The sequence below is a fragment of the Panthera onca genome, chromosome F1 (genome assembly GCF_046562875.1).
Source record: "Panthera onca isolate mPanOnc1 chromosome F1, mPanOnc1 haplotype 2, whole genome shotgun sequence".
Taxonomy (NCBI): domain Eukaryota; kingdom Metazoa; phylum Chordata; class Mammalia; order Carnivora; family Felidae; genus Panthera; species Panthera onca.
In genome coordinates this window covers 10,742,057-10,764,368 of record NC_138355.1, presented here as the reverse complement: position 1 = coordinate 10,764,368, position 22,312 = coordinate 10,742,057, and the positions used below count along the sequence as shown (strand labels likewise).

The following is a 22,312-nucleotide window of genomic DNA, read 5'->3' as shown; positions in this document are numbered from 1 at the left end:
TTCCTGTTAATATACATAGATTAACTTGTTTTTAATTGTTCTCCCTAACACGTCATGGTTTACTTAATTGTCTCTCAATTAATGACTTTTAGATTTTTTTTTCAGTATTCAAACATTTCCTCAAATATTTCAGTACTGCATTTTGAAAAAAAGTGAAGAGCCTCACAAGATTTCATAGTAAGTAAGATTTTAAAGTGAATTTATTAACCAAAGTAGGAATATTTTTAAAATTTTACTAGCCACAAATATATGAAGTCAATTTATAGAAAAGGGACTAAAAGGGAAAAGCACTTGGCAGCCTTCCTTGGAAGCATTAGATTTACTCCATTCCCTGATGTAAATCATCCTGGATGCCATGCCTGTTAGGGCATTTTACAAGTGTATTTTTGTCCTAGACTGGATTAGACCCAAGCAACAAATGGCCTTGTTGATGCAGAGGACAAAGACAAGAAAGGAGTGACCAAGTGTGGTCATCCCAGTGTGGGTCAGAGCTGTGTCTTAGTTATCTCTGTATCCTCTGCAATGTTAAGGAAATATTTGCTGGAAATGAGCCAGAGTTATTCGTATTTCATGTACACAAGAGAAGCTAAATATAAATATGTCTGACAATGTAAAATGACTTGTACCTACAGCAAATATTTCTAGGGTAAAGGATAGGCCCCTCTTTGGGACTTTTTAGGATTTACAACCTGATGGAGCTTGAATGGGATGTATGTGATGGAGATAGATAAGAGGCAGTGGGGTGGGGAGTGCATTCTGCACAGGGACTTTGTGTGAGCAAAGCTTAGAGAAGGAGATGCACAGAGTGTTAGCACAAAAGAGACCAGATGAGCCAGATCAGGGGGCTTGCACCAGGGGAGCAAGACGGGGGTTGGAAATTCAGGAAGGGGCTCAGACTGCTAAGGTCTTAACTGGAGTTTGGACTTGAACTCTGGGCAGTTCCAGTGAGCAGTGAGTGGGTAGGAAAGGGAAGGGACGGGTAGGCCAGGAATTAGTCACTGAAATATAGTTCCACTCAGAATGCCCACTGGCAACCCCCAGGTAATTGTCCTCACTTGAGATCTTACTTTTATTTGTGTATTTGTTATTATTGTCTACTCCTCAGTAAGCTGTAAGCTCAATGAAGATGGAAAGACAGTAACTATGTAACTGTAATGACTGCTTTCCTTAGCACTTACCACAGTGCCTGTGACAGGGTAGGTATCTAAGGATTTTTTTTTTTTTTCTGAGTGGGTAAATGAATGAATAAAAGTATGTTGCTGTGGAGTTAATTATTTCCATTATTATAGAAGAGGAAACAGGAGCTCATAGAAAATATCTCCTATGGTAGCCAGCCTCATGATGGCCCCTGATGATCCCTGCCTCCTAGTATTCACATTCTTAGGTGACCCACAAGTTCCAAATCAGTTAGGAACAAGCTATTGTATAAATCAATCAAGAAATCAATTTAACCAACAAGAAAGAAAGAAAGAAAGAAAGAAAGAAAGAAAGAAAGAAGAAAGAAAGAGAGAGAGAAAGAAGAGAGAAAAAGAAAGAAAGAAAGAAAGAAGAGAGAAAGAAAGAGAGAGAGAGAAAGAAAGAAGAGAGAAAGAAAGAAAGAAGAAAGAGAGAGAGAGAAAGAAAGAAGAGAGAAAGAGAAAGAAAGAGAGAAAGAGAGAGAGAGAGAGAGAAAAAGAAAGAAAGAAAGAAAGAAAAGAGAGAGAGAAAGAAAGAAAGAAAGAAAGGAGGAGAGGGGAAAAAAGAATTTGCTTAGAAAAAGCAAATTAGTTTTCTCCTCTGAACATGTGTAAGCAAAGGATTTTGAGAAGACACAATTGCAAATGTAAAGTCACATGTGCACCTGAATTTCTTCTGGAAGAGAGCCAAACAGGAAAGCCTCCCACGTGAGGTGCGCTGTGATGTGGGAAGAATCAAGCTTTTGTTATGTTTCACTAATGGATGTGGCGTGTATTTTTTATTGCACAGCCTGTTCTAACTACAAAGTCATTAAATGTCAGTAATGATCCTTTTTTCCAAGTAAAATATAGATAACCGTGGAAAGAAATCTTGTGAAGTTGATATGGAATATATAGAATTCTTTCTTCTTGAACATTAAGAAACAATTTGAAAGCCCACAGCTCAAGGGATTGGTTGAATGATATGCATGGAGACAGGGAAGAAAGAGACATGAGGCTAAGATAAGAATGAGAAAGAGGTCCCAAGGCAGTTGTGTCTCTGTGGAAGATATGCCAGAGCCTGGAACTGGACTCTGGTACCTCAAGTCTCTGCCCTGACTTCCCCCACTGGGCCGAGACAGGCAGGGAATGATGTTGTCCATGGAGAAGGAGCCCTTGTATTGAAACCACTGAGAAACGCTCTACCTACTAAGTCCACGTTCCCTTTCCTCTCTGTGGACTCAAAGACTCAGGGTGAGCTCAGCAATCATTGTCCCAGCCTTCTAGGCAGGAGGAAAGGCAAAATTAAAATAAATAAAGAGGTTTTAAAAAATTATATAAAATACTACCTTTCCTTCTGTCCCTCAACAACCTGGAGAATGTTTGGTCACTTTCCTCTACATCATTATCATTTGACAGAAGACTCTTCAAATGTCAGGTATCTCTGCATGGAATGGTGCCAGGGACACCCTCTGAAGATCACGGTGTCTCCATTCGCTATAGAGGAGATGCAAAGGGTCCTGTTTATTCTCAGGACAGGGATAGGTCTGAATAAGACAGAGGGATGTGAGGTGAGGAGGCAGCTGACCTCAGTAGCAATACTGTGTTCCTGAAGGGGAAGCAGTCACTAAAGCCACACTGGTGCATAAGACAAGCACAGTGGGGTGGAACATCGTAGCACAGAAAGGAGAACGGATCTGCCTGTCTACTGTATCTTAGGTCAGTGAGTTCATTTCTGTGGATCCCAGTTCTATCACTTTCTAAATACAAGACCTTGCACATGAGCATAACTGTCCTACCCACATTCCTAGAACTGCATAAATATGACAAAATGTGTTAGAAAACTGCAGAGTAAAATGCTACTTTCATACATACCTGGGTTTTATCCCGTTTCACCTCTTTTTATCTGGGCAAATCACTCAACCTTTCTGGAGTATCTATTTCTTACGTGAACAATAGCAGTGTATTTCGGGGTAAGGTGAAATCGATCTTCAACTTGCTCCATAACTGTATTCAGTGTCCTCACCAAGCTGTTTCTACCCAGGGGTCCTAAGCTTAGGCCCATAGGTAAGCATTAATGTGAGGACCAATGCACTACATTGTAAATCGTAATTTCTTCAACAAAAACAAATTCCTTACCGGTTGTGAGCAAAGCGGCCTTCTCAGACCAGCAAGCAGGGGGCTGTTCCAGGTCCTTCCTCAGGACTGACCTCCTCCTGCCCAGGGAGGGGCAGGGGAAGGCAGGTTGGAGACGCCTGATGTCACACAGCCCTACCTAAGGGCCTCCTTTAGGCTCCTGCAGGTGGTTTGGAAGCAGCTGGAGGAATGAATTAGGTCCTGGTTGTGGGATTTTTTTTTTTTTTTTAAGTCAGACACAGACACAGCTGTTAAGCAAAATGCAGACTCCACAGAAAACCCAAAGCCTCAGACCCTTCAAGCAGAGGAAGAGTTTAGGTAAAGTTCTCAGAGCAGCTGTCTGGGTTCTGGCCCTTGAGACAGGGAGGAAAGGAGATACAGACTTCTATTACATGCCGATGTATTAATTTGAACTTACATGTTCACAGCAACCAGAAGAGAGGAAGTCGCTAGAATTCAGGCGAAGTTCCCCAGCAAGATCCTGGTAAGACTCCGTTGTGCTTCCTGAGTGGTGCCTGCAATATCCTGTTCTTTGAAAAACCAAAACTCACCCAATGACCTTCTCTCTGTTCCAAGTTCCTAAGACACAGAGAACTGAGCACATTCTTGGACACTTGCTTCCAAAGAGATTCACGCAGAGACTCTTAACAGAGTAGTAGTGGAGCACTACCCCAGGGAGAGGTTCCTGCCCCCCCTGGACAAGACTCAGTTCCTGGTCCTGCAGGCACTGACCATGACCCTCTTCCTCAGTGTCATCTGGGAGGTGACAGAGAGCACATTGGCACGTGTGCTGTGTATGCCCAGGATTCTTAGAACAATAGGATCTAGCAGAGGGAGGCAGGGAAGTAGTCCTGCTTGGCCCCTTTCCCTTCAATTGTGCCTTTGAAAAGGATGGTCTTGGGGTGCCTGAGTGGCTCAGTCAGTTGAGTGTCCAACTTTGGCTTAGCTCATGATCTCTCAGTTCACGAGTTCAAGCCCTGCGTCAGGCTCTGTGCTGACAGCTCAGAGCCTGGAGCCTGCGTCAGATTCTGTGTCTCCCTGTCTCTCTGCCTCTCCCCCGCTCACACACGCTCTCTCTCTCTGCCTCTCTCTCTGTCTCTCAAAACTAAATAAACATTTCAAAAAAAATTTTTAAGAAAAAAATAAAAAATAAAAAGGATGGTCTCATGGATAACCAGTCATTAACGTTTATTTATTTTTGAGACAGAGAGAGACAGAGCATGAACAGGGGAGGGGCAGAGAGAGGGAGACACAGAATCTGAAACAGGCTCCAGGCTCTGAGCTGTCAGCCCAGAGCCCGACGCGGGGCTCGAATTCACGGACCGTGAGATCATGACCTGAGCTGAAGTTGGACGCTTAACCCACCAAGCCACCCAGGCTTACCCGGATAACCAGTCATTAAAAGGTTGCAAGGACCTTACAACTCTAAAGAAAGTGGGGGCTCTCAATTTGACAGAAGAGCTGTTTTCTCATTTATTTTTCAAAATTTTGCTGGTACTGCGTTCTAATTTCTGGCTTCAAATTTCTCTGAGAATCTTCCAAAGGAACTTTGGAAACGAGTCCAAAGAACCCTCCAGTGTCAGGTGTTTTAAATGTCCAATGACGGCATTTTGCCTCTGAGGAATTTTTGGTAGAGCAATGGTCTGCCCACCTGCTGGAGTCACCAAGCAGAGGAGCCAGACCTTCCCCATATCCAGCTTCCTCCCACTCAGAACAAGGAAGAGCGAAGTCAGACAAGTGTTGCTGGCTTTAAAAATAAAGCTTAAGCGATGGAAGTTGTCACCTGCCAGCTGGCCTCAATAAAAAAATGACATGAAAACTAAAAGTAGCTGACTGGGGCTCAGTAAATATGGCTGGTGTGAGTCTCCCTGTACTGGAAACCACCTCCCAAAGGTTTTGGCTGATGCTGACAGTTTCTTCACAGTGTTTATTATGATTTTTTTAATGAGCCCTTTTAGAACACTCCACATTCTCCTCTGACCTGCTAAGGGTTAGGTTGGTCCAGTGGAAAGTGGGGGCAACTGAAAGAAAACCAAAGTCAGCCTTAGATCCCAACTCCGGTCAGACTCCAGATGCTGGGGGACAATGGTGGCTTTACTGGAAAGTGAGTTTTGACCCCATTTCCCCCCTTTTTCCATATACATGTGCCTCCAATTTTCAGGCACTCCCCATTCTCCATCCCAATAACTTTAGGTCTCTACATTAATGCATTTAAACATATTGATATTAAGCACCCATTGTGTATCGAGCTCTGCAGGAAGAACACCGAACAAAACAGATGAAAATCCCTGCCCTGAACATCTTCCGAACCACAGCGTTCACTCTTGGGGACCCCTCAACCTTAACAAAAGGACCGCCTGGTGGAAGAAGGAAGGTGAAGGTGCAATTTTGAGGCGCGAGGTTGCAATAACCCCTCCCCCCAGCCTTACCCTTTCCCAGAAGGCAGAGTGGCCATTTGCTCCTTGAGGGAGAGCAGCGCAGCGGTCAGGGTTTGGTCTTCAGGTTATCCACCTTTTGGTAACCAGGATCTGAAACTATTTCCCCTCCCACCCACCACATAAATGTAGCCCTCATCACTGTATCCCAGGAGCGCCCTGGCTGTGCCCCGAATGTTTGGGCGAGGGGGAGTAGACAGGGCTAACCATTACTAACAGACCCATCCAGCCATGAACTCCAACCAAATGGAGCTGTTTCTCTACAGCATTAACCCGAGGGGAGGAATTTCAGACCTTAGGGCAGTAATTCCTTTCTAAATGTTACCCCAGAGCTGCTTAAATGACGTCAGAATCCCCAGCTTTCCGTATTCTCTTGTCACCACACAGGAAATTCTTTGCTTTAAACTCATAGCAAACAGAGACCTATTTGCTTAGCATTTTGGTGCTGTGAATAGTTTTTCTAGCTAGTGATGGGGTGGCCTTGCATGTTGAGCCCGTCAGAGGGTCCCAGGGCATTTTTAATCCCCAGGGAAGGGAACAGTCTTTCTGCAGGATTCCAACAACTCCCTTGTCACCCCAGAGATACTGCAGAGAGCTGTGCTTCCCTTTCTTTCATTTTTAATTGTGATAAAAATGCATCTTAACTATTTCTAAGTGCACAGTTCGGTGGCATTAAGTACATTCCCACAGTTGCACAACCATCACCACTGTTGAGCTCTAGAACTTCTTCATCTTTCCAGATGGAAACTTTGTATTCATGAAACGCTAACTCCCCACTGTGTCCCCCGCCGCCCCCCCACCCCCACCCCAGCCCCTGGCCACCACCAGTCTACAGTGTTTCTCCGATTTTGCTACCCTGGGAACAGCATGCAAGAGGAATCATACAGTGTCTTTTCCTGGCTAGTTTATTTCACTTAGCATAAGTTCTTAAAGTTCATCTATGCTGTAACAATTTCTTGTCAGAATTTCCTTCTTTATAAGGCTAATGCTCCATTGTGTGTACAAACCACTTTGGTTTATCCATTGGCCTGTTGATGGACAGTTGGTTCCCTCCATCCAACCCTTTAACTTCTGTGCTTTGGTTTCTTTATCTGTTATTAGGAAATCAAATGGGACAAGAGATGAAGTTTTGTATAAAAAGTTGAGTAATGACACATATAAATTATTGTTTCAGCAGTGACCGGTAGAGGCAGGGAAATGTATCTGACACTTTGAAAGCCTCCAGGCAGCAGCAAGGGAAGCAGGTGGAAGGACTGTGCTTCTCGAAAAATCTTTCTCAAAGTCAGGTGTGCCTGTCTTACAATCCTGCAGATTCCCAGGCTGCTTCCTGGATCTACTAAACCCAAATCTGGAGTGGGGCCCAGGAATCCACATTTTCAGCAGGCACTCCTGGGTCATTGTCAAGTTTGAGGACCTCGCACCAAAGTGGGGAGGTGGGCTCCTTGGGTAGACATGTTTGCAGTGAACAAACAGAGGTAAGTCAGGCCTTGGGTCAGGAGCCCATTCCCTGCCCAGTGAAAGTTTCCCTTTCCGGCCCCCGCCCCTCCCAGGAGCTGCCTGATCCTGGGGGCCTCTGGAGCCTTTTACTTGCTGGTAAACAATAAGAGCCTGGTCAGCATGAGTGTGACCATGGCAGAGGTCTACAGGGACTACCAGAACGAGGACGGCCTCGTGTACGTGACCTATGCCTCCCAGGAGATGTTCGGCTGCCTGAGCTCCAGGAAGACCCTGCCGTCCTCTGCAGAGCATGTCTAGAACCTGGTGTCACCCCATGTGGGTGGACTCCATGTGGGCTCGGTCACTGGGAACCTCAGCCTGGGGACAGGTCTGTGGGGAATCCCCGTGTGGGGCCTATGGACCCACTCATTTGGGGGCAGGGGTCCTTATCTGTGCCATTCCTGAGATGATTGTTGTATTTCCAGTCTTCACTCCCACTCGGCTTATTTCCTCTCGGATTCTGTTGCATCTGTTTATGCCACACGGATTTATGCCAAAGATGCAACTACTCAGTTCCAAATAATTTGGATGAGCAGTTTTCCTTAGAATAGAATTTTTTTAAAATAATGGCTTTCATTTAAATCTTCATTATGGACTAGACTTTGTTCAAAGTAGTCTATAGGTATTAACTCCTCATAATCGTCCTACATGTTAAGTACTTTTATTCCCATTTTAAAGATAAGGAAATTGGGTCAAAGAAAGGTCAAAAAACTCCCCAAAGTTCCCACAGCTGGCAAGCAGCAAAACCAGGTTTTGAAATCAGTCTGGTGTAGAACCCAGGCTTATAACACAGAAACTTCCTCACTTGGTGACAATCTGCTAGTCTTGAATTGAAGCTGAATTCCACTTGTTCACCTGTCCACACAGGAGACAAAGAGGCAGACACATGCCTGCAGAGGACCTTGGTCAGGTAAGAACAGTTAAATACTAGTTACAGGGCAGCCCAAAGGCAGGGACGCTTGGTCACAGAGGGTGTCCCAGGTTGTGAACTTTGACCTAGGTTTAGAGATTGAAAAGCCTTTTTTTTAGGAAGGAATTTTTTGTCTTGTTTTTAATTCACTTGTGGCAAATAAACATCAAATAGGCATGTCTTGTGTGCCAAACGCTTCTAACAGTGGGAGCGACAACGGTGAGTGAGACAGGTAAGCAACCAGCCTCGTGTCGCTCTGTCTAGTGAGGGGAGAAAGAAAATACAGAGAAGCATTCTAAGTGGTAGGAAGACTGATGAAATGGGGTCAGGGATAGGGCTGGTGTGGGGACACCTTACCTCAGTGGTCTGGGAGGTGACATGTGCACTCAGTCCCTCAAGTACAAAGGAGCCAGTCCCACGTGGATCTGGGAGGAGAGCCTGTACGTTTTGCAGGATGGCGGTGGGCAGAGCCTGTGCAGGGTGGTGGTGAGCAGAGGTGGTATTTTGGTTTCTGGTTTGCGTTGTTTTCTCTCATTGTTGCTGCTGCTTCCCTACATGCTTTGGCTTCTCTGTCCGGTTGGATAGGGTTATTTTCGGTGGCTTTATCTACAATGGGCACACAGGGCAAGTTCAGCAAATATTTACTGGCATCTTCCTTCATTTGGTCATTTTTCCAGACGCTGGGTCTCCAATGAGCCCTCCTTTATCTGTCCTCATTCTTCGTTTTACTCCATTTGACTGTTTCTTTGCCACCCCTGCAAAAACAATAGTGATGTGGGCCAGTTTTTGTTAACAACGAACACTTACATTGAACCAAATTAAAGTAAACCATTATTCTAAGCGATGACATTACATTCAGTTAAGCTATTACACATGAAACAACAACAGTGAAGAGTATCCACCCCACCCCCACCCCCACCCCCCCACCCCCGGGCGCAGAGGCGGGGTCGAGATCTGGAACAGAAGGGGCAGGCAGGGCAGATGCGGGAAGATCCAAAAGAACATCCCCCAGGACCTATTTTGTCTCCTCTGCTCTAAGCCCCATTTGATGTTCCAGTTGGGTCCTGCCTCTTCCTTTTTCCTTCAAGCCTTTCACCCTCAGGGGGAAAAAAAAATTAGGAAACAAAACAAACCACACCCCAGGTTTTGTTAACTGCTGTTGCATAACAAATCACCTTAAACTTTAGTGACATAAAAGGAGGATTTAGTCTTTCCCATGGAAACCGTGGGAATTCCATGATGCTGTGGGAAGGGGGGAGGATCCTCCCAAACCTGCGCGGGCAGGTGGGCCTGGCTGTGGGCAGGCGGGCTTGGACCACCCGCATTGCCTCTCAGCCTCCACTAGGCGGGGCCAGCTCCCGAGAGCACGCTTTCGGGGCTGCATTCCAAGGACGCAAAAGGGCAAGCTGCAAGTGTTCTTGTGGCCCGGCCCTGGTACCTGCCCGGTGTTCGTTCTGCCACATCCTCTGGTCAAACCTGTGTTTAAGGTGTGGGGAAATCAACACCTCTTTTTTTAATGTTTATTTATTTATTTGTGAGAGAGAGAGAGAGAGAGAGAGAGAGAGAGCGCGCGCACGCGCACACCCAAAAGCACACACACAAGCGGGGGAGGGGCAAAGACAGAGGCGGAGATCCCAAACAGGGTCTGCGCTGTCAGCGAAGAGCCTGACGAGGGGCTCGGTCTCACGAAGCATGAGATGGTGACCTGAACCGAAATCAAGAGACTTAACCCACTGAACCACCCAGGTGCCCCCAACAGCACCTCCTAATGGAAATATCCAAGAATTGGTGACCTTATTTCACTTACCATATACTTCTAACAAGCACACACAACCTATTCCTCCACCAGCCACACCCTATACTTCCTGTAATTTATAGCCACAAACAGTGGCGCCTGGGTGGCTCAGTCAGTTAAGCATCTGACTTGGGCACAGGTCAGGCTCTCACAGTTGGGCTCTGTGCTGACAGCTCAGAGCCTGGAGCCTGCTTTGGATTGTGTCTCCCTCTCTCTCTGCTCCTTCCTGCTGGTGCTCTATCTCTCAAAAACAAATAAACGTTAAAAAAAATTTTTTTTTAAATTTATATCCATGAATAAATGCATATTCCCTCACTATTCACCCTTCATGTACTGTCTTTCTCCAGTCCTCTGCATTCCTGAGCCACCTAACACATGTATTAGTTACTTTTGAAAGTGCTATCATGCTGATGTTAGTTAGAAAGTAGCATACCGTAGGTTCATAGTGAAATACATATTTTCAAACTGTATTTCATTCACTAAACAGATCCCTACTGCGTGCTCACAATGGTTAGCACTTTACAGTGCAGTGTGGTAAGGGGGACAGTGTTCTAGATAAGCACTTACAGAGTCTAGCTCAAATCTGGAGTCTGGCAGACTCCACTTCCCTGGAGGAAGTGATGTCAGAGCAGATAGATGATGAGAAAGAATTAGGCAGACCAAGAAGACGAGGAAAAATATTGTGGTCACAGAAAATGGGATGGACTGTCTGAAGAGCAAAAATCATTTCAATGAGGCTGGACCTTTGAGAAGTGAGTGGAGTGAACAGGAGCAGGGCGCTAGGAGGCAGTAGAGGGGTAAGGACCTTAATAAAGGATAGATAAAAAGAGTGAACTTTCTCCTGAGAAGACCAGAAGGGATGGTTAGTGCTTTTAAAGACTGCAGTGCCGTGGACCAGGTCTCCTGTTAGAAAGATCACTCTGCCTAAGAAAGAAAGCCATTGGAAGCTTTCAGTTTTCTTTTTAGATAGGCCACTGTCCGGAAGTTACGAAGGATATTATTCTAAAATATGCTAATAGGCCATTGAAAGATTTTTAAGGAAAAGAATGACGGAATTTGATGACTATTTTAGGGGTATGATGTTCTGGAGGAAGTTTCAGGGCATAAAAAGACGAACTGAGGAGGTGGAGAAGGTTTGGGAGGGAGGGACGCGTGGGCGTCAGGAGCGCCGTGTGCGTCACTGGGAGGCAGGATGAAAACCAGTCCCCAAAACTGGACAGGCTCCCGGAGACGCTGGCCTCAGGCTCACCCAGGAGGCAGCAGTTCCCGTTGTCCACCACAGCTTAGACTGAGGCCCCAGAGGGAGACAGGTGCTCTCTGGCCACAGGACAGAGTCCCTTCCAGACCCTTCCCCAAAGTTGGGACAACACTCACAAAATGTCCCCCAAGTTCTATCCCGATTCAGATTTGTTTCAGGAAAAACTCAAGATCACTGGGGATATTTCCCCTCAATCCAAAGAGACCTGACTCTCCCACTGTGTGAGGAGACCAGCAGGGCCCCTCCGTGGGCTGGACTCTTCTCTCCCGCACAGAAGAGGGGCAGCGGTGGAGCAGAACTGCAAACCCAGTCTGGGGACGCAGGAGCTGAGGGGTGACAATGAAAGGAAGTGCCAGGTGGAGCTGGGGGCTGAGGCAGGGAGAGGGTCATGAAGCAGCACCAAAACAGAGCCGCTCTGGGTATTACAAGCAGAGATGTTTCATGGAAGAAACTTGCCATGAGATGTTTTGTTGCTGTTGTTGTTTTTTTTATTTTTATTTTTTAACGTTTATTTATTTTGGGGACAGAGAGAGAGCATGAACGGGGCAGGGTCAGAGAGAGGGAGACACAGAATCCGAAACAGGATCCAGGCTCTGAGCTGTCAGCACAGAGCCCGACGCGGCTCGAACTCACAGACCGCGAGATCATGACCCGAGCCAAAGTCGGATGCCCAACCGACTGAGCCACCCAGGCGCCCCGCCATGAGATGTTGAAAAGCAGGAAGAGAAAAACGGAGAAGGTTAGCTAGAGGGCAAAAGGGGTGAAAGGGAAGAGAGACTGAGGATATGGAGGGAGCCTCAGACCTCAGGCGGGCACCTGCTGCTGCTCTTAGGCTCTGGGCCTCCCTGGGGCCCAAAGCAGGAAGGGAGTGAGTCCCCCCTGCGCCCCCCCCCCCCCCCCGGGGGCCTCAGTGGCCGGAGGGACATGGAAGAGAGAGATGCCAGGGGCAGCGGGTTGCAGAGATGGAGGTGTGGTTCCCCAGCTCCTCCGGGGCTTCAGGCGCAGAGAAAACAACAGGTAAATGACCTGTACCTGCCCACTTCCTCGGACTTGTATTTTTGTTGTCCAACAAAATATTTTTTTTTAATTTATTTTATGTTTTATTTTTTAAAGTTTGCATCCAAATCAGCATATAGTGAAACAATGATTTAAGGAGTAGATTCCTTAGTGCCCTTTACTCATTTAGCCCATCCCCCCCTCCCTCAACCCCTCCAGGAACCCTCAGTTCGTTCTCCATATTTATGAGTTTCATCTGTTTTGCCCCCTCCCTGTTTTTATATTATTTTTCTCTCCCTTCCCTTGTGTTCATCTGTTCTGTGTCTTAAAGTCCTCATATGAGTGAAGGCATGTGATTTTTGTCCTTCTCTGACTAATTTCGTTTAGCATAATACCCTCCAGTTCCATCCACGTAGTTGTAAAGGACAAGATTTCATTCTTTTTGATTGCCGAGTAATACTCCATTGTATATATATACCACATCTTCTTTATCCATTAATCCATCTATGGACATTCAGGCTCTTTCCATACTTTGGCTATTGTTGATAGTGCTGCTCTAAACATGGGGGTGCATATGTCCCTTCAAAGCACACCTGTATGGATAAATGCCTAGTAGTGCAATTGCTGGGTCTAGGGTAGTTCTATTTTTAGTTTTTTGAGGAACCTCCGTACTGTTTTCCAGAGTTGTCCAACACTATTTATGGCCATTTAGATGTATCAATTTTAAGTTTAGTGGCTTTCAGTGCATTCCATTTCCTATGCAACCATCACCCTGTGTCCTGGGTGAGCCATCTTCGCAAACTGAAGCTCTGTACTCTCCACTCTCCCCTTCCCCAGCCCTTGAAAATCACCATTACACTTTCTTTAAGGATTTTTTAAGCCCCATCAGGCATTAATTGTGCCATAAGTTTGACACTTCCTTTATCATTTCATTTATTGAGGTTTGCGGGTGATAAGCCCTCTTCTTTTTTAAAAACTTTATTTTTAACTTTTATTATAAAAATTTTCAACTACATATAAAAGTAGAATTGTAGGGGTGCCTGGGTGGCTCAGTCGGTTGAGCGTCCGACTTCGGCTCAGGTCATGATCTCGCAGTTTGTGGGTTCGAGCCCCACGTTAGGCTCTGTGCTGACGGCTCAGATCTTGGAGCCTGCTTCAGATTCTGTGTCTCCCTCTCTCTCTGCCCCCGCCCCCCACTCACACTCTCTCTCTCTTCTTCAAAAATAAATAAACATTAAACAATTTTTTTAAAAAGTAGAATTGTATGATGAAATGAATCTGAATGGCTCATTATTCAGTTTCAACAATTATCCAATATTTTGCAAATTATTTTTATTATTTTAATCCAAGTTAACATATAGTATAATAATGATTTCAGGAATAGAATTTAGCAATTCATCACTTATGTATAACACTCAGTGCCCATCCCAACAAGTACCCTCCTTAATGCCCATCCCCCCAACTCTCTTTTTGTTGACCTAAAAATTAAAAATGTTTTTGTTTTATCTTCATCCTTATACATGTTTTCATTCAGTATAGAATTTCGGGTTTGCAATTCTTTTGTTTGAATGCATTAATGAAGTCCTTGTATATTCTTTTGGTTTCTATCTTTGCTAATGAGAAGTTAGCTGTCAAATTAACTATGGCTGCTTTGACGGTAATTCATTCTCTCTGTCTCTGTCGGTCTCTCTCTCCCTTCCTTCCTCCCTCCATGTTTTTAAAATATTTTCATAGATTTTGATTATCTGCCGTTTTACTGTGGTGTGTTTAGGTATGACTTTCTTTTTATTTGTCTTTCTCGGAGTTCATTAGGCTTCTTGAATTTGTATTTTGGTATGGTTAACATTTCTGGAGAATTCGCAGGCATAACCCTTTCAAATAGAGCCTCTGCCAGTGCTCTCTCTCCTTCTGGAAGCTTCTTACTCTTCCCTGAAGTTCTCTCACCCTCTCCTCCTAGTTTCTATCTTTCTCTCTCTTATTCTGTATAATACCTTCTGCCTTATCTTTCAGGTATGTCATTTTCTGTGTTCAACCTGCTTTAAATACCATTTTACTGAAACATTAATTTGTTTTTTTTTTCATGTAAAAAGGTTTATTTGTTTTTGTTGTTGTTGTTGCTGTTGTTTTTACAAATTTGTTATTTCACTTGTTATAGTTTCCTATTTCCTGAGGATATTTTTCAGTCTCATATTTTTTAAACATAATTATCATTAAAAATAATCTGCTGCTGGACACCTGGCTGGCTCAGTCAGTAGAGCACGTGACTCTTGATCTCAGGGTCATGCGCTCAACTCCCATGTTGGGCATGGAGCCTACTTAATAAAAAAAAAATATCTGTTGCTAATAATTCTAGCATTTGAAATCTTTGGAAGCTAGTTTATGCCAGTTTTTCTGTTAATTCCTGTTTATTGCACCTTATTTCCTTGTTGTACTCATTTCTTTAATTTTGTCCTACTTTCTTCCCTTGAAAATTTATCTGTGAGATTTTCCAGAGACCCAGGATAAACATTTCTTCAACCAGAGAGAGGTTTTGCATTTGCAACTCCAAGCACCTGGGTACTAGGAACTGTAACCATTTAAAAGTAAATATGTCTCATAGCCAAAGTATGGAAAGAGCCCAAATGTCCATTGATGGGTGGATGAATGGATGAATGGTATATATACACAATGGAGTATTACTTGGCAATCAAAAAGAATGAGATATTGCCATTTACAACAACGTGGATGGAACTAGAGGGTATCATGTTAAGTGAAACTAGTCAGTGAGTCAAAGATAAATATCATATGACTTCACTCATATGAGGAATTCAAGATACAAAGCAGATGAACATAAGGGAAGGGAAGCAAAAATAATATAAAAACAGGGAGGGGGACAAAACATAAGAGACTCTTAAATACAGAGAAAAAACAGGGTTGCTGAGGGGTTGTAGGAGGGGGGATGGGCTAAATGGGTAAGGGGCATTAAGGAAGACACTTGTTGGGATGAGCGCTGGGTGTTATACATGGGGGATGAATCACTGGATTCTACTCCTGAAATCATCATTGCACTATATGTTAACTAACTTGAATGTAAATTTAAAAATAAATTAAATTAATATGTCTTCATGCCTGATATTGTTAATTTTGGCTGCAAGTGTTCATAGAGTCAACATTGGGTTTTAACTCAGAGGCAGGTCTTTTTCTCCACCTGATCCCACTTGAGAGGCAGTAGGAAAGGGATCCAGGCGCACTCTGGTCAGTCTGTCTTTTTAAGGCAGCTCTATTTCAGCTCACTTTCTCAGCTGTTTCCAGCCAAATCTGCAAATACCTCCAGAGCCAGAGTGAACCATAGCTCACCAGCAACCTCTTGTTTCTTGACTTCCAAATTTTGAACTATCTTCTCTAGAAATTTTAAGAAGCTATCTTTGCAATAACTTCTAAGAAGTTTTTTGAGTCTATCATTTTAAGTCATCTTCAGTAGGAATGTGGTCCAAATAACAAAGCCTGCTGTTATAGAAAATGGAAGCCCCCTAATTATCATTCTACCTATTTTCTCATTTCTATCAAGTTTCTGCACAGTCCAATGTTAGCCATAGGGCTTCTCAACTCTAATATGGGGTTAATCATTTTTTTCCAGCCCACAGAATCAGTGTGAAGGTCAAATAAGGTACTGTAAGTGGAAGTTCCTATAAACCTATGTGTCATCCAGAGGGAACAATTAGGAGGGATGTGAGCACAGTGATTTGATCACTTGTGTGTTCTTCTCAGCTCTAAAATTCCAAGAGTCTATATTTCGGATGAATATGTCTCATCTCCACTTACATATATAAATCTTTAGACCTTTCTCTGCCCATTTGTAATACCAAGTACCATTTTTTTTTTCCCTCTGTGACTCTACCTTTCCTTAAAAATTCATGCAAGTATACCTTCTACAGAAGGGGTCCTCATGATGCCTACAAGAATCCAGATGTGTGGTTGCCAGTTAGACCAACTTAATCAGAACCTCTGGTTGGGGTGTGTCCAAATGAAGCTATTGTATGGCCAAGGTTAATAATCATGTTTTATATAAAACCTTTCATGCCTTCTGAATCTGATCTTTTATTGACTTTATCATTAATTGGGACAGAGCCCCCAGTGCCTCATGAGTTAGTTATCTTGTTGAATTTGTAAGTGTCTTATCTTTCAAAATAGAATACAGATTCGTTTATGGATAATCTAGCTTTACCTCCCATATTGCATTTGCTTCCCATATCCCTTGTGAATAATAAAGCACCTAAATGTGTTTCCGTAAATGATTGTTATCAGGTGTAGGAAAATGACCTGTTTGTCCTAGGTAATATACTGATACCAGTTTCTAAAAAAAAAACAACAAAAAAAAAACTTCAATCAGTTACATTTCTATACACCAATAATGAAGCAACGGAAAGAGACATCAAGGGATCAATACCATTTACAATTCCACCAAAACCCATAAAATATCTAGGAATAAACCTAAGCAAAGTGGTGAAAAATCTATACACTGAAAAGTATAGAAAGCTTATGAAAGAAATTGAAGAAGACATAAAAAATGGAAAACATTCCATGCTCATGGATTGGAAGAACAGATATTGTTAAAATGTTGATACTACCCAAAGCATTTTACATATTCAATGCAATCCCTATAAAAATGACACTGGCATTCTTCACAGAGCCAGAATAAACAATCCTAAAACTGGTATGGAACCAGAAAAGACCCCAAATAGAAGCAATCCTGAAAAAGAAAACCAAGCTGGAGGTATCACAATTCCAGACTTCAAGATGTACTACAAAACTGTAATCATCAAGACAGTATGGCACTGGCACAAAAACGGACACATAGATCAATGGAACAGAATAAAAAACCTAGAAATGGACCCTCAAACGTATGGCTAACTAATCTTTGACAAAACAGGAAAGAGTATCCAATGGAATAAAGACAGTCTCTTCAACAAATGGTGTTGGGAAACTGGACAGCAACATGCAGAAGAATGAACCTGGACCACTGTCCTACACCACATACAAAAATAAACTCAAAATGGATTAAATACCTAAATGTAAGACAAGAAGCCATCAAAATTCTAGAGGAGAAAACAGGCAACAACCTCTTTGACCTTGGTCATAGCAACTTCTTACTTGACATGTCTCCAGAGGCAAGGGAAACAAAAGCAAAAATGAACTATTGGGACCTCATCAGAAGATAAAAACCTTCTACACAATGAAAGAAATAATCAGCAAAACTAAAAGACAACTGATGGAATGGGACAAGATATTTGCAAATGACATATCAGATAAAGATTAGTATCCAGAATCTGTGAAGAACTTGTCAAACTCAACACCCAAAAAAACAAATGACCCAGTGAAGAAATGGGCAAAAGAAATGAATAGACATTTTTTCAAAGAAGACCTCCAGATGGCTAAGAGACACATGAAAAGATGCTCAACATCACTCATCATCAGGGAAATAGAAATCAAAACCACAATGAGATACCACCTCACACCTGTCAGAATGACTAACATTAACAACCCAAGCAACAGTAGATGTTGGCGAGAATGCAGAGAAAGAGGGTCTCTTTTGCACTGCTGGGAATGCAAACTGGTGTAGCCACTCTGGAAAACAGTGTGGAGGTTCCTCAAAAAATTAAAAATAGAACTACCCTATGACCTAGGAATTTAACTACTAGGTATTGATCCAAAGTATACAACACTGCTGATTCGAAGGGGCACATGCACCCCAATGTGTATAGCAGCACTATCAATAATAGCTAAAGTATGGAAAGAGCCCAAATGTCCATTGACAGGTGAATGGATAAAGAAGATGTGAGATATATCTATCTATCTCTCTATCTCTATCTCTATCTCTATCTCTATCTCTAATCTATATATATAATGGAATATGACTTGGTGATCAAAAAGAATGAACTCTTGCCATTTGCAACAACATGGATAGAACTAGAGTGTATTATGCTAAGTGAAATAAGTTAGACAAACACAAATATCATATGACTTCACTCATATGTGGAATTTAAGAACTAAAAAAGATGAGCATAAGGAAAGGGAAGCAAAAATAATCTAAAAACAGACAGGGAGACAAACCATAAGAGACTCTTGCGTACAGAGAGCAAACAGGTTTGCTGGTGGGATATTGGGTTGGGGGATGGGCTAAATGGGTGATGGGCATTAAGGAGGGCAGTTGTTGGGATGGGCACTGGGTGTTATATGTAAGTGATGAATCACTAAATTCTATTACTGGAATCATTATAACACTGTATGTTAATTAATTTGGATTTAAATTAAAATAATCAATTAAAATTAAAATTAAAAAAATAAAAATAAAAAATCAACTTCAAAACATTAGAGAATTGGTTGAATAAATTATGTGTTAACCCTATGGTGGAATACATTATAGCTATCACAAAATATGTTGGAGAAGACTATTGAATGGTAAAATGACTTTGGTACATTACACAAGCCATAAATTACAAACAGTATGCAATTTTCAAAATTTAGGGAAGAATTTATGGACAAGTGGTATTCTTGAACTTTTTTTAATTCTTTTTTTTTATTTTTTAGAGAGAGAAGTTTGGGAAGAGAGGCAGAGAAAGAGAGAAGCTAAAACAGTCTCCTCACTCAGCATGGAGCCCAACACAGTTTTTGATCTCATGACCCTGGGATCATAACCTGAGGCACAATCAAGAATCAGAGCTCAATCGACTGAGCCACCCAGGTTCTCCTTGAACATTTTGTATTCAAAAAGCAAAATAAAAACAAAAGCAGCATTGTTTTCCTAAGATGCCTTGCACAAGTGGGGGAGGGGCAGAGAGAGAGAGAAACAGAATCCCAAGCAGGTTCCAAAGCTGTCAGCACAGAGTCCAACGTGGGGCTCAAACTCAGGAACAGTCAGATCATGACCTGAGCTAAAGTCAGATGCTTAACCAACTGAGCCACCCAGGCACCACTCACCACTGCCTTTTATTTTTTTTTTTTATTTTTTATTTTTTTATTTATTTTTGGGACAGAGAGAGACAGAGCATGAACGGGGGAGGGGCAGAGAGAGAGGGAGACACTGAATCGGAAACAGGCTCCAGGCTCCGAGCCATCAGCCCAGAGCCTGACGCGGGGCTCGAACTCACGGACCGCGAGATCGTGACCTGGCTGAAGTCGGACGCTTAACCGACTGCGCCACCCAGGCGCCCCCTTTTATTTTTTTTTTAATTTTTTTTTTAACATTTATTTATCTTTGAGACAGAGAGAGACAGAGCATGAACAGGGGAGGGGCAGAGAGAGAGGGAGACACAGAATAGGAGGCAGGCTCCAGGCTCTGGGCCATCAGCCCAGAGCCTGACGCGGGGCTCGAACTCACGGACCGCAAGATCGTGACCTGAGCTGAAGTCGGACGCTCAACCGACTGAGCCACCCAGGCACCCCACCACTGCCTTTTAAACAGTACCTCTCTTTTCTAGATTTCCATCCAAGATCATTGTCATCCTGGGAAATGATTTATCTGGAACAAACAGAGGCACCACCTCTCACGGTTTTGCTGTCACCCTGTTGCCAACATCTGTTTCCCTCCATCTAATACAAGATATATGGGCTGTGGACATAGCCTACAGGTTTGAGTGTAAGTATGATTGGTCACCTGGCTAAATCCTGGTTAAGTATTTGGATTCACTAAAGTTCTAAAAGCATGAAACTAGAATATAAAAGGAAGCTATAACAAGGTTCAGCTTTTTATAACATTGCGTGGGGTCAGCTATGTGAGTGATGTGGAAAAGAGTGTGATGAAAAGAATAGATCACTTTTTTACTTGGAGAATAAAATAGTTTTACAAAGGAACTAAAGTAAAACTGTGTGCCAAAGGAGCCCAAGATATTAAAAAAAAAGAAGGAGAAGGAGAGGGAGGGGAAGGAGGGGGAGATGTGGGTGAGAAGAAGAAGGAGGAGAAGAAGAAGAAGGAGGAGGAGGAGAAGAAGAAGGAGGAGAAGGAGGAGAAGAAGAAGGAGGAGAAGGAGGAGAAGAAGGAGGAGGGGGGAGGGGGAGGGGAAGGGGAGGGGGAAGAGAAAAGAAAAACCCTGCAAGAGAATATATCAAAATGTCACCTGCCATCAGAACTCATCCATTTCTGGCTGGAATGTTATTTGGTACAAACACCATTGAAAACAGTTTGGCAATAGCTATCAAAATTACAAATTCACATATCTTTTGAAGCAGCAATTCCACTTGTAAAGGTAATTTATGATATGCTCACACATTTGCAAGATAATATATGTGCGCCCTTAACTAATGCAGCATAGTGTGGAAAAGCTTGAAAATAAAACATCCATCAGAAGGAACTTGTTAAATAATTATATATGACTGAAGTTTATGCAACTGTAAGATTAAAAGATAAAAACACTTTATGAACTCATACAGAATAATCTCCATACACAATTTAAATAAGAGAGGGGAGAAGTAATATGCATACTTTTCAATGTAGTATGTATATAAAATCTGGTTGCCTTTAGGGAGAGAAAATGTGTGGAGACAAGGAATTTTTTTTTTTTAAAGACTTAATTTTTCAGAGCAGGTTTAGGTTTATAACAAGATTGAGAGGAAGGTACCAAGATTTCTTGAATAGTTTTTGCCCCCACATGCTTTGCCTCCTCCGTTAACAACATCAGTCGCCCAGAGGTACATTTTTTCTGAGGATGAACTAACATTGACACATCGCCATCTCTAAACGTTCACAGTTTACCTTAGGGTTCACTCTTGGTGTTGTACATTGTATGGATTTGGAAAAATGTATAATGACATATATCCATCATCATAATATCATACAAAATATTTTCATTACCCTAAAAAGGAAAGTTTTCATTGTGCACTCTTTTGTAGCTCTTGAATGGGAGCCATGTAAATGAATTGCCTAGTTAAAAAAAAAAATTAATTATTTAAAATAGCTTTAAAAATAATGTAAAATATTGCCAACCTGCTGGAGTGTAAGCTTCCTGGAGGGGGAAGGACTATGTCTACTTTGTATGTAGTCCTGTGCCAGCACAGTGCCAGCATAGAGTAGCTGAATAGTAGCTGATCAATAAATGAAGGATTAATATTTAGTATTAGGTTTTAAGAGGTTTTTTTTTTGTAATTTGTGAATATTCTAGAACACAGAGGTATTGATTTTTTAGTGACCAGAAATAGAATTTTTAAGTGGAAAGGAAAACTCAGATACATTATAACTTTTAGACCCAAGCAAATGGCTCCCCTGCTCTGGGTCAGCCTTGTGCCTCAGGTAGCCCTGTGCACTAAAGCATCTTCCTCAAAGTTTTCTTGTTGGACGGGACCAGCTGAGCCTGTAGTGCCATTGAACAGGATGCTACAGGTGTGGACCAGATCCCAAGGTGCTCTCCAATCCTTGCCCACTGTCCCCCTGCCAGGGGTGACCAGATGCCCCAAGCAACTCCAGGATTTGTGTCCATGCATTATCCCTGCCTGGCCCTGTGGCTGGGTCCTGCTTCCAGGAGGGTGACCAGAGAACAGATAGCTTTCATTGGCTGGTGTGGTATTTCTTCTGTGGAATTGTGTGGCATGGGCCACCAGTTGGTTCTGATACCCTAATTTTGAGTGACTGTCACTCAAGTCAGACACAGTGTAGTGGGTAAGTTCGGGGCTTGACCACTGAGGGTTTACCACTAAGCCTTGGGCTTGCATCCTCATAAATCCCGTTCACTGGTCAGTTCTCACTTATCCATGTTCTGACATGTCACCAAGTTGTTTACAGAAGCCAGGACGCCAAAAAAAAAATTTGCTGGGGACTCACACACCCCAAGGGTGACCCTGTTTCTAATACAATCATTTGTATTATTTGAAAGATTTCAGTGGCAGCAAATGGAAGTGTTAACATTCTGACAAATCAAAGCAGACATTTTGTTCTAGAATAGAATAAAGGAAATAAAATGGAATAGAATAATGTTGGTAGGTGAGGGAAGAGACCTAAACCACTGGAGTCAGAGTCCCTACCCACCAAATCCAGAATCAGAAGAGCCCAGTGAGTTATACAGTGGGCTGTTTTCACAGCTGAAGTCAGTAGTTATACAGTGACTTAAAAAATTATATGTATGAATACATAAGCTTCAACCCCCTTGCCCATTCTTGGCAAGT

The 22,312-nt window shown here is 42.9% G+C and overlaps 1 protein-coding gene and 1 long non-coding RNA gene across 2 annotated transcripts; one reads left to right on the top strand and one right to left on the bottom strand.

Moving 5' to 3' along the window:
* The first annotated feature begins 3,479 nt into the window (after positions 1 to 3,479).
* LOC144614838 (microtubule-associated protein 1 light chain 3 gamma-like) lies at positions 3,480 to 7,480 on the top strand. The gene is made up of 4 exons (XM_078440649.2): positions 3,480 to 3,608; positions 3,719 to 3,774; positions 3,931 to 4,046; positions 7,273 to 7,480. The coding sequence occupies exons 1-4, from the start codon at positions 3,551 to 3,553 to the stop codon at positions 7,478 to 7,480; spliced, it is 438 nt and encodes a 145-aa protein (XP_078296775.2). The 5' UTR covers positions 3,480 to 3,550.
* Positions 6,613 to 8,997, bottom strand: LOC145713380 (uncharacterized). Its single transcript, XR_014136480.1, has 2 exons — positions 8,490 to 8,997; positions 6,613 to 6,816 (listed from the first exon to the last, which is right to left on the bottom strand). It is a non-coding gene; the product is annotated as an uncharacterized LOC145713380 (long non-coding RNA).
* Between the last annotated feature and the right edge of the window lie 13,315 nt (positions 8,998 to 22,312).